The sequence below is a fragment of the Coturnix japonica genome, chromosome 3 (genome assembly GCF_001577835.2).
Source record: "Coturnix japonica isolate 7356 chromosome 3, Coturnix japonica 2.1, whole genome shotgun sequence".
Lineage (NCBI taxonomy): Eukaryota > Metazoa > Chordata > Aves > Galliformes > Phasianidae > Coturnix > Coturnix japonica.
In genome coordinates this window covers 111691-129435 of record NC_029518.1, presented here as the reverse complement: position 1 = coordinate 129435, position 17745 = coordinate 111691, and the positions used below count along the sequence as shown (strand labels likewise).

Below are 17745 nucleotides of genomic sequence, written 5' to 3'. Positions count from 1 at the left end.
CATTCTTATTTTTCATGAAGTAAGGAGACATTGATGTCTCCCTTACATAGCACCGTGGCTTCTCTTGTCCAACAGCAGTCACTATTTTAAGTAGCTAGAAGATAGAGAAGAGGAACTGTGCAGCCATCTTAGCTAAAATGCAGCACGTGAGCTGCAGTGTAACATGTATCTGTAAAAGCAGGTGCTGTTGGGAGCAGAGGAGGAGGAAAGGACTGTTGGAGGTGCTTCATAATGTATTACATGACATTAAGTATTTTCTGTACGTGGCAAACCCAGACCAGCATTCCAAGTATGCAGAGCATCCCTTTTGCCGGGCTGACCTTATCAGAGGAGGCATCAGCTCTTTTTCACCTTTCCATATTTTCAGAGAAAAATCATTGCACAGAACAGAGAGATGAGTCCAGAAGCTGATCCTGAACAGAGTAACAGAAAAAAAAACCAAACCTGCCAAGTCTGACACGGAGATCTTCATTCCCTTCCCAGTAAATTCTAATTCATGACAATGAAATCTCACCATCTTGCATGTCCTTAATGATTATCTTCCAAACACTAATACTAGCTTCCCAGCTGCTAGAAACCATTTTGGAAACATAAACAGTTGACAGAAGGCCATCAGTTTCTGTTGCTAAGGCATCAGCCAGCCTGCATCCTTCTAGCCTGGCAAAAGAGAGGTTTCATTTTCTCTCTCAGCAATTTCTTGATGATAATTCTGCCATAATCTACTTCAAGAACATCCATCAAAGTGTACAAAGTGAATTTGCAAACTGGTAGAAGGATGTGATTAATCCCAGATTTTGGTGAATAATTTTTAATTGATATGCTAGCATTTATTTTAGAAAATCTATTTGTGAAATACCCAACCCCAAAGCAATGCATTAAAAAAAAAAAAAAGAAAGAACCCAAGCAATCTAAAATCCAATTAGCAATGTATTGAACTATCTGAAACAGTTTGTTCTTTATCTTTTGATATGGTAATGTTACTTCAACATTGCAATTAAAAATAGGTACTAGCAATAATGACCAGGGTATAGAGTTTGCCCATGAAATACCTTTGATGTATTAGCAATAAAGCTTTATTGACATTAAGTGCATAGTGTATGCGCTCAATAAACCTTTGAAATGTAGTAGGAGCTGCAACTGTGACAGGCTCTTTTGAAGTTCTCTTTGTAGGAACCTTATCTCCTCAAGGTAACTCAAATCACTCACTGATTCCAGGCAGGGATGAGGATGAATCTAATATGGTTCAGCTCAGTGTTCTCTCTGGATTCCCTAGGTTGATGTTAACAGTAGCGTGGAAACTCTGGGAGCTTTTCAAGGCCTTCAGAGGGTTTCCTCCACATTTTTATCTTAGAAGGGCAACATTTTTCTTACCACCACTGAATTCTTTTTGACTTGGACATTACATCAGTTGGGATTTCAGTGAGGTAGATCAACAGGGTCAGAATAGCATGGTTCAACAGCTGTCAACGGAGCCCTGTCAACTTACAAAATCTCACCACTGAGCTGAGGAATTTTAGGAGAGATGCTAATGATTTACAGTGCTAAATCGCTGACATACAGCCTCCTGACCAATTTGCTTACCCTTGTGATAGCATATAAAGGAGGCTAATAAAAAAGAGCCTTCATGCCATAGCTAACTTTACTGCAGATACCACAGTGTGTAATTTATTGCCTGTACTATTCCTTCTTTCTTTTGTGGCTGTTAAAATTATTCAGTGATGCATATGTTCCTCTAGTAAACAGTGGAAATTCCAGGTCACAGCAGAGTGCTATATGCTATATAGCTTCTCTGCTTATATAAAAATCATCCTAAAAGTATTCTGTGTACCCCTTGGCAGGACGGGGGGGACCTGTTAGCGTAACTGCTGGTGACAAGGCCCCAAAAGTCGAGCGATTGCTTTGCCTCTTGAGCTGCAGTCAGTTGGAGAGAGAAGACAGGCAAGTCCACAGGGAAGAAAAGGCAGAAAGTTATGTTATCTGAACATATTATATTACTATCGATCACTAAGAACTGCTGCATGATTCCCATTTTACAAGTATCAATACTTTTTAAAAAGTTTTTTGTTCAGTCACTTCTTGTTCTTCCATAATAAATGTTAGACACATCCTCTCCCTCACTCCCTCCTTCAGTTTTCTTTAAAAGGCTTTTAGCTTCTGGAGGAGTTCAAACATTGAAACCAGCAATTTTTTACTCCTGGTCTGAGTGCCTTGGTGGGACTCTGATTTTGTTCACCAGTGCTAATCGGGGATAAATCCACTTACACGAGATCATCAGCTCCCTGCTGCTGTAAATGGGATAATGTAGCTACGCTGACCTTCACCAGCAGACATGAGTGAAGTATGAGAGTTACAGAATACAAACTCGTGAGGGAGAGATCAGTTCTTATTTCTGCTCACGGCACAACAAATCTGTTTGCTCCCTTAGGCTTTTCTTTAAAAGAATGTACTTATGTTTGTAATGCCCCAACCCCCACCGCTGCTGTTCTCTTTTACCACACACATCTAATATGCAGCCCTTGTTACTTTCCTTCTTTCTCGCTCAGATGCTGTATCTCAGAGAAGTCAGTCCTGAAAATTGCTGGCTTTGTAAGCACAGCCTGAGTTGAAAGAAAAGCATGGAGTGCATTAGGCTTCAGCTTTTTAATTATCAGTTTATAATGAAGGGTTCTCTTTGTGAGGAAAAAAAAAATTTCCTGAAGGCTGAACCTCTGCAGGGTTTCCAAGGTGTGGAGGAAAATATCGATCCTTTGACAATGAGTCTCTGCATTCACAGTGCAGGATGGAAAATTCCGGCTTTGTAATAACCCCCAAAACCCTGAGGAGCAACTGGTCTTACTGCAGCTCACTCAGAGGGGTACTGGGAGAGCAGTCCAACTAGACTGCAAGAAAGCACGCTCCTTTTCATACATATTAGGAAGGCTGTCAGGAAGGAATAAAGGTTTATAACTCTCTTGGCCAACTAGAAAGGGCATTTGGGGTTTGGTTGGAGTGAGCTGGATACAAATGGAGAATCTATTTCATTCGCATGCAAAGACTGGATGTTACCTATTTGAATTCTGAGGTTTCTTGGGCTGCTGTAGGAAAAGCAATGAAATATTTAACTCTGGGAAATGTGACATATATTTTGAACAAAGTTCCTGAAACAACACATTTCCTCATTCCCCTTTCCTGTTTTTGTGGCTGCAGCATCAATTCTCCACTCCAGTTTAGGACATAACCAACTTTGACATATCAGACTTTCTAAAAGAAGAGATATCTAAGACATCAATCAATCCTAATTAGAAAGTTTAATTTGCATAAGAGTAATCTCTTAGACTAACCCATGCCTGTCCAACCTATGACCCACACAGTGCACGTGGCCCAGCCCAGTCTGTCCTGCGGCCTCCTCCTGTCCCATGCCATCATAGCGACAGCTCTGTCTCACTGAGTGGCCTGGCCTGGCTTAGCCCTGGGCTAAAACTGCCCATGGACTGCCCAGGGAGGCGGTGGAGTCACCAGCCCTGGGGGTGTTCAAGGAAAGACTGGATGTTGTGTTGAGGGACATGGTTTAGTGGGAGCTATTAGTAATAGGAGAACTGTTGGACTGGATGATCTTTCAGGTCTTTGCCAACCTTGGTGATTCTATGATTCTATAAAACCAAAGCACAGGGAGGGTGCAGCAGAGTGCTGACTCAGTTATGGCAAATAACTGTGTGCATTGTGATATACTGCCTAAACACAGTCGTGTGAACAACAAAAAATATGCAGCCACGCTTTCTGTTTTGATAAAGGAATTTGAGAATAGCTTTCAAGATCTCAAAAATAATAAAGAAAAACCCATCAATTTTTTTGGCGTATTTCAGATTCCATTTTCAGTTGACATAAATGGATTACCTGCGACCTTTCAAATGCAATGTTTTGAGTTGCAATCAGATATCCAACTCAAAAATCTGATTATGTCTCTATACCAGACTTCTCTAAAACATATCTTAGCAGAGAGAAATACTGCTCTGTTCACAATCTGCCTCATTCTTGTCACTGCTTTTTGGCAGTATGTACATCCTTGGACAACTTTTCTCCAGGATGAAGCACACAAGGAGTAAAATGTCATCAAAAATCTCTGACAAACACCCGAGGGCTCACTGAGCACTGCAGCCACTGCCATTGAACCAGCCTGATGCATCAGTGTCAAAACAGCAAGTCAAAACATAAAAGCCAACTGAAACCATACAGCCAAAGCCAAGCTTTTGTACTTTAAAAATGCTACCGTGCTGAAAGCATCACCTCTGAGAAACTTCTTAATTGTTCCTAATTTTCCAAGAAAATGAATGGATATCGCCATGGTATGCAGACATTTACGCACTTCAGAAACATAAACTTTTAATTTTCTAAATATAAACAGCCTAAAAGAAAGTTGTCCCAAAGTGCAAATGCCATGAAATGACAAACATGTGGTACAGGAACTGTGCAAGCGTGACTGCAATTGCTATGCCAACCTGAAGAGAATTAAAGATCCATTCCTAAGAGACTGTCTTCATTGTTTTTCCAGGTCTAAAGTGATCTTTCCTCCAGGTCAGATTTAAGTTCTTGTCTTTAGTTCATGCCCAAATTACTACCGACTGGGAAATAATGCCCTCATGGCCTCTAAGATGAAGCAGAAGCTATCAGATCAGGGTCTCCTAGGACTCAGAGGCGTGTGCAGCCTTGCAGAGAGAGGAGGAGAGGTAAAGCAGGGGTGAACTGAGCCCTGCAACTGCTGTGCTGTGCTTCAGTCAGTGAGGAGATGGCAGATTTAGCAGCAGGAGCAGGATTTGACCTTGCCTTTCAGCAGCCACCTCTGAGACACAGCTACCGCAGTCATCCCTGTGCGAGGAGGTGCCTGCCACTCTCCCTGCTTATCCTGCGTATAATGCACTAATTTATCAGCACATTTCCTGGCAGGATCCTATGGCATATTCAGCCCATGTTTTCATATTTCTATATTAAAAGCACTGGGTTTGTAACTACTGTAAGTCTGTGATCTTTCAGGTGGAGTTTCTGCTGCTCCATAATGATAACCGACTACTCATTCCTGAGCCTTCTCCTCTGTGCTTTCCTGCTGACTTGCCCTACCCAAGCCAGGTCTTGGCCAGGTAACTGCTGTTTGCCCCTCAACAGCCTGATTACTGCTTCAGAACCAAAAAATCTGTGTTTAAACAAAGCCATTCCTACACGGAGTTTTGTTAGATTCTCTCCTGAAGATCAGTCTCTTCCCAAGTCTTCCACACCTACCACTAAATAATTGTTTTCCCCTTTCCAAATCAGCTTTTTTTCTTCTATTTCAGCCCAACAGTTCTTTATCTATCTCCAGCTCCGCTGTTTTCTGACTTCTAGCATGATATCTTCATTGTCATGACATTCTCTACTCTATTTTCCATTAGATACTAAAATGCTCGCTATTGCCATTCTAAAAAGAACATATTCTGCTAAGCCTGAAGAGTATTTATCCATCAGACAGAAAACATTTTTAGAATTGGAAGACACACGTAGTATTACTAAAAATCTATTTTTAGTTTCTGGGCATGATCCTAAGTTCACTGCTAACAACAGAAATGTTCCTGTTTTGCATTAGATCAGATACTGGTACACAGTTTTATCTTGTTTATTCAAAACATGATTATTTTAGAAACAGAATATTCTCTTGTGCTTTGCTCATGCCTGCTGCTGCAAAAAAAGCAAGTAAGTGACCAAAAAGCACGTTCTGGCCCTAGATCGTATGGTAAAAGGATGCATGCTGAGAACAATTCCTGTGATGATAAAGGCTATCTTTTAATAACATTTTTAATTCATACAAACTTATTGAAACGTCCTACTGGGTCAAGGTTTTGCAGTTAGAGTATAAGGTTTAATTAGCTGCTATCGAGTTATTAAGCCAGCTCATAACAAATGAAACAGGTTATCTTGCACTTTGCCTCTCCAGTCAGCTGTTCCCCAAATCCTTTGTCTAAAATCAACACCTCTACCTATATATTCTCCACCAGAGGTGCTTAACTATTTACTACGAGAAACAGGGTTTCATCCTGTGTGTTGCCTATTATTTTCCAAGTTGTAACAACAAATATATAAGAGTAATTGCCCCACTCTTTCTAATTTTGGAGCTGTTCTCTCTGAATGGGTCATTTTACCAAAGTTTCCAGTTGCTTTTGTTCTTTTCATTGAACTGCAGTTGAAAACCAAACAATATTGCTCAACTGAAGAAGCCTGGGTTACTGCGAGAAAGCTGCTGACTGCAGGAAAGGAGCAAGACGTAAAGCTGAGACACTGCAACTCATCAGGCAATGACAGCTTTTGGTTCTCACTGCCTTAAACATAGTGTGAAAGCAGCAGACCTCAAAGGCAGCCTGTGGTCTGAGGGTGCTGGGAGCCCTTGCAGACACCTGGGGACACGAGTGCTAGTGACCATGAGGGTTTGGAAAGAGTCTGGAAGAATTAAGAAAGATTAAAAGCTGCAAGTCTAAAGGTAAGCCTGAAGTATGTCTGAGGAACAATCAGTTGACGCTGTGTGTGCTGATAATACACAATCTGCCCTGCACATGCTTTAGAGCACCAGACCAAATCACCTGTTATAAAGGAATTAAGCTGTTTCTGGAGGTTTCAAAAACTGATGCATGCTTGAGCCAGGGTGAACAATAGCAGCCTTGCCACAGCCCACAGCTCCATGGCCTTCCAAGTGACAGGTGCATTCTGCATCTTAATAGCAGGATTTAGAGCCAATTCCCAGGTTACTCATTTCTGTCCCAAATCCAATCCTGCAAACTGCAGCTTATTTAATGTGCGCCAGCACTGTCATTTCTTCACAAAACGTCTTGTCAACCTTTTCATTCCTAGAACAGGCAGCCCCATTTTTAGTCCGCTTATTTCAATATGAAATGTATCATCACTAAGATCAGCAGTTCAGCTGTACCGTTAGCCTCTTCGCTGCTTACAGTTTTGTAACGAAGAAGGGCCGTAACAATAAGAATATTCACATTTTACAGAGAAGGTCAGCATGTACTTACATAATTAGAGGCAAGATCAGGATGCAGATAATCAATTCCTGCAATAAAATAATGACAGAAAACAAACTGAAGGTTAAGAGTTTCAAAAGTATTTTCTAATCATCACAGAAAACAAAACAAAACAAAGAAAACAATCATGGTGAATAAAGCCATTGATTGAAATTTCAGTTTTTATGTATCCATTTCTAAACTGAGACAACACTTCTGATGTAGCCTCAACTAAAAGCTGTCAATCATTTGTGCCAAAATACAGGTGCCAGTTGAAATGGTGAGCGTGGTGACATTTATTGGCCCATTTTATCAATATCATCATATTTGTTTATTAAGACTAGCTTCAATCACAGTGCATCTATATACAAAGACCTGACACGTACACCAAAGTGTACCAAATCTGTGAACATCAGCAAATGCTACAACAACAGAGCACACAAAAATGCTATTTTTAACCACTGATAATAGTAAACTAAGTAGAGAGGAAATGCCAGATTAGACTGTTCTAGAAAATATCTGAGCGTAGGTTGCAGTCTGAGATTTGGGCTTCATGAGATACAATATGGTGACACTTAGATTCTGAGCATTCCAATACATGGCTTCAAAAAGCTGACGCTAAACAGAGACAAGCTAAATGTTCACTGGAGCTCATCTGGTTTGTGCTTAACACTACAGGCACTGAAAATGCCAGAAGGAAGTCTCAGATCCCTGGAATTCTAAGCAAACCAGACACTTAGCTTGCAGCTGAGAAGGAAACAAGAATACTGTATCCAAAGGATCAAGCACAGATAATAGTAAACCTGACATTTTACAAAGCATGAGTTTAAATGGAGGCTCCACAACTCAGCAGTGTGCTAAACCCTGGAACGAGGCAGTGGTGTGGAACAGGCTCATGCTAATGCAAGAATTATTTCCAAAGCTGATAAATACACAAATCCCAATGGATGGAACAACACAAGCAGCAGATCTACTGCTGCTACTACAACCACTCAGATGGCATAAATTAACCTATTAGATATTTAGCTAAAATGCACAAAGAAATGGCCACCAATTTCATGTTTTGCTTTGAACGTTACCCTGCCCTATATTTCCAACCAGCATTTTACTATGTGCTTAATTTTATCTCCAAGTACAATGGCCTATTATTGTGATTATCCCAATGAAAATATTACCTTCCATTATGTGTAGGTTACTTAGAACCAGACTTGGAAGAAGGGATCTTTGCACCTATGGAGGCCCTTGCTGATTCAAAGGGGATTTAGCAACAGAAGTCTCAATGAAGAAAGAATGTTATTTCACGCAGGTGCTGTATTCCATTCTTACTGGAACTGAATACAGATCATATTACTCCCTTCTCTAAAAGCTACTTCTGATAGGCTAACACTTCTCAGCGGCTTTCTTTGACTTAAAGCTTAATCAGTTTGTTGTCATCCCCATTTCTTAATCACATCTAGTCATCCTGAAAGCAAACTCTGTGGGAACAGTAAAAATGTATTTCTCACAATATCAATATACAGATGTCTGAATCTACTTCCTTTTTTCCACTAGATGTTTGTCTTAGGAGTGAGCAAATGAGGAGCAGAAATGACTGAGGACCCATGTCAGCTGATCCCAGAAAACATACATAAATCTAGTCTCTTTATTTATTTTTAATATTATTCAGCCATCCTAAAAGAAAAAGATTCAACATTTAGCCCTAAGAGCAGCTGCGACTTCAGCTGCACCTGTTATCTTCATCTTCCTTGAACTTAGCCTCAAATTAGTAATGTATTTAATATGCAGGTCTTTACTGACATTCAGCATGAAAGTGTTTAATTATTTCAGCTGTAGAAGTATGACTTTGAGAATAATGCAACCCAGAAAATGTTTTAGTAAAGTACTTTATGTGAGGCAATTAAGTCCTCTAGTCAGTGCCTACAGAAGTCAAGGGGAGTCTTTCCTTTGGTTTAATGGTCATTATAATGCGCCCTTGAAGATCACTGTTTGATAATTGCATACTACTATGAGTGCTTTGGATATCTGTGCTTCTCTGTCCCTAGTGGAGACTTCATAACATATTTTCCCAGAAGATTTGTAGCCTCAACACTAAAAGAAATCCATTATTATTTTTTAATCTTTTTTTGACTTTGATTGCATGGAAAAAGCTACTTAAAAATATTAAAGTAGCAGGCAGTCTTCACTTACCATCATCCATAATTCCTATGGTAACTCCTTTCCCTGTGTATCCCAGCTCCCACGCCTCAGCTACGTTAAGATCAAGTCCAGGTGTCCCATCTGCTTGACCAGTGTTAATCTAATAGATCAGTGAAAAAGAAGCACAGCTCTTTTTACCTGATAGACACACTTCCACATACACTGATTCTGTCTTTATGTTTTTGCATGCATCTCTAGTATGGAAAATAAATCACATCTGCTTTGGAGTGTTAGTCTGTAACCACATCTACTGCCTTAAGTTTTAAAAAGAGTGATGGTGGTAAATACACTTCTTTGTGACTTATAAGATTTGGTTAAACTCTGAATCTCTTCAACTCAAAGGAATATTTTTCTCCTCAGGAATATCAGTGTAGAGTGTTAAACCAGCAAAAGCTGCAGTAGTGGATATTACAGAGAACTTCTTTATGAAGAGGTAATGGTAATGTTTATTTATGGAAAGCAGGGAACTACTGAAATTCAGATCCACCGGTTTGAATATCAGAAATGTCTTTGTGGATTAAAGTTATGCCTGCTTTAAGCAGCATCGCTAGTTGGACTTTAGGGGTCTCTGTGTGGGTATGATTCTTAAGGGCAATCCCTTCTGTCTTCAGACAGAAGTCATGCTTACCAACCTCATTCATGAATTTCTCAAGTTCTGTGTTGGACGCAATATGAATTTTGCTATTCCAGATGCAGAACTATTCAACTTTGTCAGATACCATTTCTCATTTCAAAATGCACATTACAGTCTAAAATGTAAATGTATAGCTTGATTTTTAACAGTTGTTATTGTCATCACTGTGATATTTTGACTGATTGAAGTGAATTAATCCATACTTTAGTTCATCATTTCACCTAGGGTGAAGTCTGAGACATGCTAACACACCCTCACTCATCTGGCAACTCTTGTCTTGGGAAAACAAAAGACATCTGATAGATTCACAAAACATAGAAAATGCACTAGAAGGAATGAGACTGAGAAATACTATTCATAAACAAAAGGAGTCAACTAAAGTGAACAAGAGGGTACCGTATTTACAAAATTCTAAGTATGTTGCAGTGTTAAAATTGAGGAAAATGACTTTATTGAAGTTTTAATAGAAAGACACCTTTCTTAATTACTTTTATGTAAAAAATAAAAAATAAAAAAAAAATTCTTTCAAGACCAAAAACTTCTCCCTGTAAAATATGACATATTAAAAATGAAACAATTTAGTAAAATACTGATTTATTTTGACATCAGCTTAAATCCAAAATTCTGCTTCTGACTGAGGAAAATCAATTAAGCAGTATTCAGATTTGCAAAAGAAAAGAAAAACCTCGTGTTTTTTCTAGCAAGCACACTAGAACTTTTTGTTATAATCCTATATCAGTGTTTTACCTGGCAACAGCTCAATCAAAGACATGATTCACATGTAGTTTTACGGGTCACATCAGCACACCAGGAATGCCTGCAGGACACCAATACAGTTCTCTTTCAAGTCTTCTAAGGATCTTTCCATTGACTGAAATGAAATCTAGCTCTTGAAACTTGCTGGATCTTCCCAGCATAAAAAATGTTCAGTTAAAAACAACACAACAGAGCCTTGGGTTCATTCCCAAGTTCTTTTAAGATAATTGCAAGATGTTGTACCAGCACAAAATAATGCAAATGCCAATTATTTAGTTATACTTACTGTGATTTTCTTTCAGAACTTACCAAGTACCACTGCTTTGTAAATAAAGGATCATTCATGTTGATGTCAATGTCATTGATGTCTCTATATCCTCGCTTTCTTCTGCTGAAACCTTCCTGTTGCACAGCCTTCTTGACCTGGAAGGATTAATTTTTACATCTTTAGCTCAACGGTCGTCATCATAAAGATTTTTTTTTTTTTTGCTTTGTTTTCAAGAGAGATAAAGGTTATTAAATCACATCATTTGTGTCTGCATCACTTATTAGCAACCTGGGGCAGATTTCTGTCAATATCTGCAGAGAGTGCTCAAGGAATAATATAATTCTAGGGAAGGCAACTATGGAGAGATGAGACACTCAAAAGTGCCCTACCTGGAGGAACACATTTCAGATAATAGAGGATCTGTGCAAGAAAGAGACTCGTCCTAATGGTCCTAATCCTCATTATAAAATGTGATAACATATTTCATTTAAATATATATATATATTCATCCCTCTTGATCAAAGAGGAAAGCTTAAAAGTATACAATGAGTCAACTCCGAGATGCAGAAACAAGGCAGCAAAGAAACTAGCATTTTCTTAGGCAAAACACCACCACCACAATGCCAAAACAACCCTTGGTTATTAAGGAAACCTCATAACTTATGTAGCCATTTTTACAAGCGTGGCTTTGGCATTTCTGATTAAGAAGATGTATCCCCTGATGTGTCACAGTAACTTACATAGTATCAGAAAAAATTCAACAAAGGAGAAATTCCTCCAAAGGCCAAATTAGGCCTTAGAATAGTTGAGTCATTCTTGGAGGTGTCCTTCCATCTCTGCTAATTAAAGCAGGAACCTCAAAGGACAGGGCTCAGTGAGATGCCTATGACCAAGATGAAACTGGGATCCAACTGATTTGGGCTAACAGCTACTTTCCTCACAGCCACACTGCCTCATTAAAACCCTGAGAGCTTAATGCCAGTTCACAGCGAGCAGGATGACGCTTATCTGATGCACTCAGAAAGAGGATACCAGAAAGAACTGATCTGTTCTGAAAAGGCAGTATCAATGCTTCTAAAAACCTACTTTTATAAATTCCAATTCCTTAACTAGAGGTGCAAAATGATAAAATATTGAACTGGTAGGTGCATTCATTTATATTCATTTCTATTACTTGTTCAGGTTCATTAAAAGCAAAGCAGATTGAAAAGAATGTGAAAAACTAATACAAGCTAAGCTGAAAAGAAGACAGTGACTAAGTAGGAACCATACCAGGTGTACTTTGTGGTGCCAGGTATCTGTACAAAGAAAGGTATAAGCACACTGTTTGATACCTCTAAGATAAGGCTCAGTGATGCCATGGAGACAACAGAGCAATCACCTGTCATTATGCCTTACTCCGTTACCACCCTGCAATTGCAAACCCAGAGCTGTCACCAGATGAAATAATTATGAACAGAAGCCAACTCTCAGTTAGAGGGATGCCAGAGAAAAAAAGATTCATGCGTTTATGCTCCCACGCAAGCTTGCTGGCTCTGCAGGACCAGCTGCATTAAGGTACTGAATTAGGATTTAGAACAAAAAGAATTCCACTAATTAAAAAGCGATGTTTTGGAGCCCTGGCTTTTCTTTAAGACAAGCTGAAGAAAGTGGGGAGCAATTTGCAGAAACAGCACAGGATGACTTCGCTCTTCAGGATCTTCTCATTTGTCTGATTTGTTTTATCTGTATAATAAAATATAACTTGTATCTTCTATTGTATTACGTTACATGGTACTGTAATTCCCTGAGAAGTGGAAATACATGTGAAAAAGAGGTATAACTTTCTCTGAACTAAAACCTCTCTTAACAGGCTGGTTTCTGAGTATTTTACATGGATACAAAGCACAAGGAGTAACAGTTTCAGAACGCCTGAAGCTTCCTATACACTACAGAAACAAGGCTTTTCTCATTACTTTCAGTAGTGATGACAACTTTTAGAGTCACATCCAAAACAGACTAGGCTTTCTTGTCATGAAATGATTTGAAGGGCTTGGGTAAAGCCCTGGCACCTTCCTCCTCACTGAAGCTACAAAATGCCTCATTCAGTTGCCTTGTGTAAGGATTTTTTCCTGCACAAGAAGAAAAAACTTGCCTGATGAAAATGCTATCCTAAGTTCAGAAAACATCCATATAGTCCAACAAAAAAATCCCAGATGGAGTAAATTTAGCCTTGATGTAATTCCAATGATTTCAGCAGAGAACTGCCAATAGCAGATAGTTGATGGGAGTGAAACCTTTTCCTCTTGCCAATGGGGTACGTCTACCAGAAGAACAGGATGTAAATTTGTTCCTGATCCTAGATCTGAAGAGGAAGCACATCTTATTTTGCTTCTATCTGAAGGATTTCTTCTTAAAGAGTAGGCTTCCCTATGATATCTGTAACTTGAATGCATTAAGTATCTTGTTGCAGGTAATAAGTTTTAAAAATACATACAAGTGAGAACTTAGGATCAGGAAAGGTACAAAATCACCAAAGAACATTCTGATCTTATAACAGACATAATATAAAATAGAAATAATGTATTTCTGTCATGTTCAGACTTGGAATCCAGCCCACAAAGAAATCCATAATGCACCCTCATGCCATCTTCTAAATACTTCTTTCACTAACTAAAGCAGGAAGAGCAGTGTTTGTAAGACAGACTTTTGATAATAGCATCTCTAAAGGATTTGAGACTGTTAAGCATGACACTTATTAGAAATTAGCAAAGGAACAAGACTTCCTTTCAAAATGAGTCTGTTTTTCACTGTCTCAAATTTAGGCTTGTCAGCAATAACAGCTTTTGTTTATTTCATTCTTAATACATTTATTTCTTCTTCATTATGGTAGATTAAGAAGTGAGCATGTATTTAATTAGCATGTGTCTAGATCAAGCAAAAGTTACCAGGTGTGTTATTATCAGAAAAAGAAGGTCATGTATCAAAGAAGGTACAGTCCATGGATGATGGGAAAGAGGTTCAAGTATTGATTTTTAATAATACTTGTACTTATGGATGGTGCATTAAGCCATTTGGATGATAATAAAACAGCAGGATACTGATGCAGAACAAATTAACAAAATAATCAATTGCCTACAATACTGCACTGGGAAGGCCAACAACCACAGCAATCTAACTGTGCTCTATGCTCCTATGAATGCCAAGACAATCAGCTCCTCATTTTGAAGGAACAGGGTTAATTATACTATTGAGTTCCTGCAGTTAAACGAGTCCGTTGTATTGAGCATAAATGACAGATTTACTAAATTATACCAGTGGGTATGAAAGAGTGGAACAGTATACACAACCCCCAGCCTCAAGAATCAAGAACATGAAAACAGGACAACTCAGGCCAAGTTCCAATGGAAAAAGACAGTCTTGGTGATGACATCTAGCAAACATGACTTGGACAGCTTTAAAAAAAAACAAGACACACAGCAGTAAGATTATTAACCCAAAGAAGTTGGGAGGCTGTGATGAGGATGGGCTTGGCCTCTTCTCCCAGGCAACAAATAGGACCTGAGGAAATGGCCACAAGTTGTATTAGATGAGGTTTAGACTGGAGATAAGAAGGAACTTTTGTCCTCAGACAGTGGTCAGGCACGGGAATGGCTGCCCAGGGAGGTGGTGGAGTTGCCATCCCTGGCAGTGTTCAAGAGGCGTCTTGATAGGGAGCTAGGATATGTGGTTTAGTGTTTTTTTCTGTAGGTATGGTAAAGGGAGGACAGTTGGACTAGATGATCTTGTAGGTCCTTTCCAACCTTGTGATTCTATGATTCTAAGTGGTGGATCTTTTCTCTCTAAAGCCTGAGATCAACATAGGTCTGCTGCTGAAGGCAAAGAAAGAAGTTGAAAGCCAGTTGACCATGTTTTTTAAGAAGTCAAGCTGATGTTTAGCCTTAAGCCCTACAAATTGTGCAGAGGGGCAGCCTCCCACGAAGGTAGCTTGGAAGAGCACATATACATACCTGAAGGCATCCACCAGCAAACCACCTCTGTCTACTGGAGAACTGTCCTGACTGCTGCTATCAAAAACAAATTGTGACAACAAAAGATGGAGGCAAAAGTTCAAGTGAGTCCGTGAGATCCTCAGCCTGACAGCATGACACGTACTTCGCTTTTCAGCCTAATGGCTGATTCTCCTGTTAGCAATAGGAAGTTGAGCTCTGACATACAGCTACGGGAGCTGGACGGGGCTGAAGACACTCCAGGGGTCAAAGCAGCAGTACCAGGGCTCCAATGCAGAGACAGGATTTCAGCCATTCTCAGCTTAGAAAACCCAGCCTTTTTCTTCAAATTACACTCTGCTCCTGGCAATGAAAATGCCTGCAAATTATTAAGAGAAAAGTGCAGAGCACCAATAGCAAAATGTGCCTGCTGCTATTTCCAGGTCATTATGTATCCTTGTAAATGTAAATACCCAAAATATCAGTCAAACACTAAAACTAGATGTTTGAAAGCAAATCTTTAGCAATCTTTTCCCATCTTCTGCACGCTCACGAGGAGGGATTTTCCCTCCAGCATTTTAAATAGCTGCTCCCAGTCCATGAAAAAACTTATTGTTTTCTCCCAGGAATAACAAAAGAGATTGGTCTCCAAGCACAGCATTTTTTTTTTTTCCAATATAGCAGTTTCTCTTCTATGAAATTATCAATCCATCTTCTCAAACTCATCCCAAAGAAAAGAACGACCATCTCCAGCTAATTATGGCTTGTATGAGTGCCTCCAGAAGTACTATCAGCAATCAAATCTGTAAAAGTCAAGAGCAGGTAACTGGAAGGAAAGTACTGTTTGATCTAAGAGCTTTTCCACCTGGCACAAGAAATCCACTTAATCCCATTCTACCGTTCTTCCCTACATTCATTTATGATTTGTCTATGATTCTTATTTACATTTGGCAAAGGGGATTTCTGACATCTGCTGTTCAATGAATAACCTGAGGTGGTAAGACTAGGAGACTTTGTCCACATGCAGAAAATCAATGGCATTTATTTTGGTATTTTGGATATATCCTTTTGATTTTAAATCTTCTGAGCCTATTTTGAAGCCCAGAATGAGTAAGAAAGGATGTCAGGGAGCTCGGGCGTGTCAGAAAAAAACCCAATATTTAGAAATAACTAAATGAAAACCACTCCTCTCAGGCTAATTACTTCAAAGATTCTCATAGACTTTCCATATATGGGAACAAATCCCTCTTGGTAACCACAGGTGTCTCTGGTGTGTTATTCATGTAAGATTCTCCACGTGCCTTCTCTACCTTCATCAGTTCACGTGGAGGTTTCAGTACAAGGATTCTTTTCTCCAGCTATCCTGCCCAGCTTTGGTTGGTACAATTAGAATAGCTGCAGCAAAGATACAGCAGCTGTTGAAGGACAAAGTTTATCAAAGTTTATCAGCACAACATCATTTTCACTACAAAATGTGTCCATCTTTCATTGTTCTTATCCAGTATTTGTACATTAAAAAAGAAGTTACTAGCTGAAACAGTATGGCTGAATATCAGTGTGCTGCTGATTTTTCTTGCTTATTAAACTTGGATGTTCTGTACCAGCCATATTTTTCCACTTTCCCTAATAAGCTCCACATGACTGCTCAAACGCTTCTAACTTTATGTAGACCATCAGCAGATTTCAAGCCTTCTGGACACTGAGACTGCCTCCAGCCATCCCTCTTGAGACATCTTCTCTGTTCTCCCTGGCTTCAGCTTGTGCCCTTTGAACTTTTGTCTCCACTCTCTGGACACAATATTGAAAAAATGTCATGCTCCCAGTAAAATAAAACAAGGGTAAAATATTACCACTGTTGAACTCTCGGAAGAAAAGGCTGTTTCTTGCAGAGCCTTCCTGTGCCTTGCACAGTAAAATGTAGCATAGCTGGCACTGGTCTTTAACTTCTTGCTGAAAAACCATAACACCCAGACATAAGGACATTTAGGAAACTACCAGAGAAGATCAGAGTCCATCAACAACAGTAAGACATGAAAGTAAACAGCCTCAGCTCAAAGGTTCCACTCAAGCAATCAACCTTTTTGAAGGAAACATAATGTAAAGAACTCATGTGTCAACCAAGTTCATATTAAAAAAAATAAGTAATGCCAGAACCAACTTGCCTCTGCCTTACTTTGTGACCTTTCATTTTCCTGATACTAGTTCAGTGCTTGGTAAATGAGGAGCTTTCAAAAATAAAAGAAGGGGAAAATAAATCAATATTTTTGTCCATTTAGCAGGTCTCTCACAGTTCAGTGACATTCAGGAAGCAGTGAGTAAAGAGACAAGGAATCAATGTGTAAGAGGAGGCTTCGGATCATATTCAAGCTGCTCAACTAAGAAATCAATAGTGCTTCTCTAGATTCTGCTTTGAAATGCAAGTGAATTGTTTAGGCTGCAATGTAAAATGAACACTGAGTATGGAAGGCACATGAAGGAAAATGCCAGTTTGGTAAAACTGAAATTTTCATAGGATTGTGCCTTCTTAAATGGCATTTTTTTTTCTCAGGGTAGGATTTATGAGGGGAAAGAGTGAGACAGAGACAAAGTCCTGAATATCATGATATCCAGCGTGCAGCTTTCAAAAGCAAGCAAACTGATTCATATCTCTGCTCTCTCCTCAATTTGGCAGGAGGGTCATATCAAGAACTGCACTATCACAGGTGTTGGCTGTTCTAGGAATGCTGTTCTTATTTCCACTTTTTTTTTCAGCTCTTAAAAAAAACCAACAAAATTGGAGCAGAAGCATTTCTGAAATCCTAAGGTGTTTCCAAGGGAATGAAGAACAGCTTGTTGTACTACCCAGAGAAGGTGCCATTGCACTTTATGGTGTATGATGACAGAAACGTCAGAGTAATTTGTATTTTGAACAACATCTCT

The 17745-nt window shown here is 39.3% G+C and overlaps 1 protein-coding gene across 2 annotated transcripts in view; it reads right to left on the bottom strand.

Moving 5' to 3' along the window:
* The window catches only part of PCSK2 (proprotein convertase subtilisin/kexin type 2), a 90865-nt gene that overhangs the window by 37194 nt on the left and 35926 nt on the right, over window positions 1–17745 (bottom strand). For both annotated transcript variants that reach the window (XM_015856543.2, XM_032443384.1), the window contains exons 3-5: window positions 10900–11013; window positions 9192–9300; window positions 7017–7054 (exon numbers count right to left, since the gene is read on the bottom strand). In XM_015856543.2, coding sequence (XP_015712029.1) covers window positions 7017–7054; window positions 9192–9300; window positions 10900–11013 — 261 coding nt within the window. The remainder of the gene's footprint in view (window positions 1–7016; window positions 7055–9191; window positions 9301–10899; window positions 11014–17745) is intronic.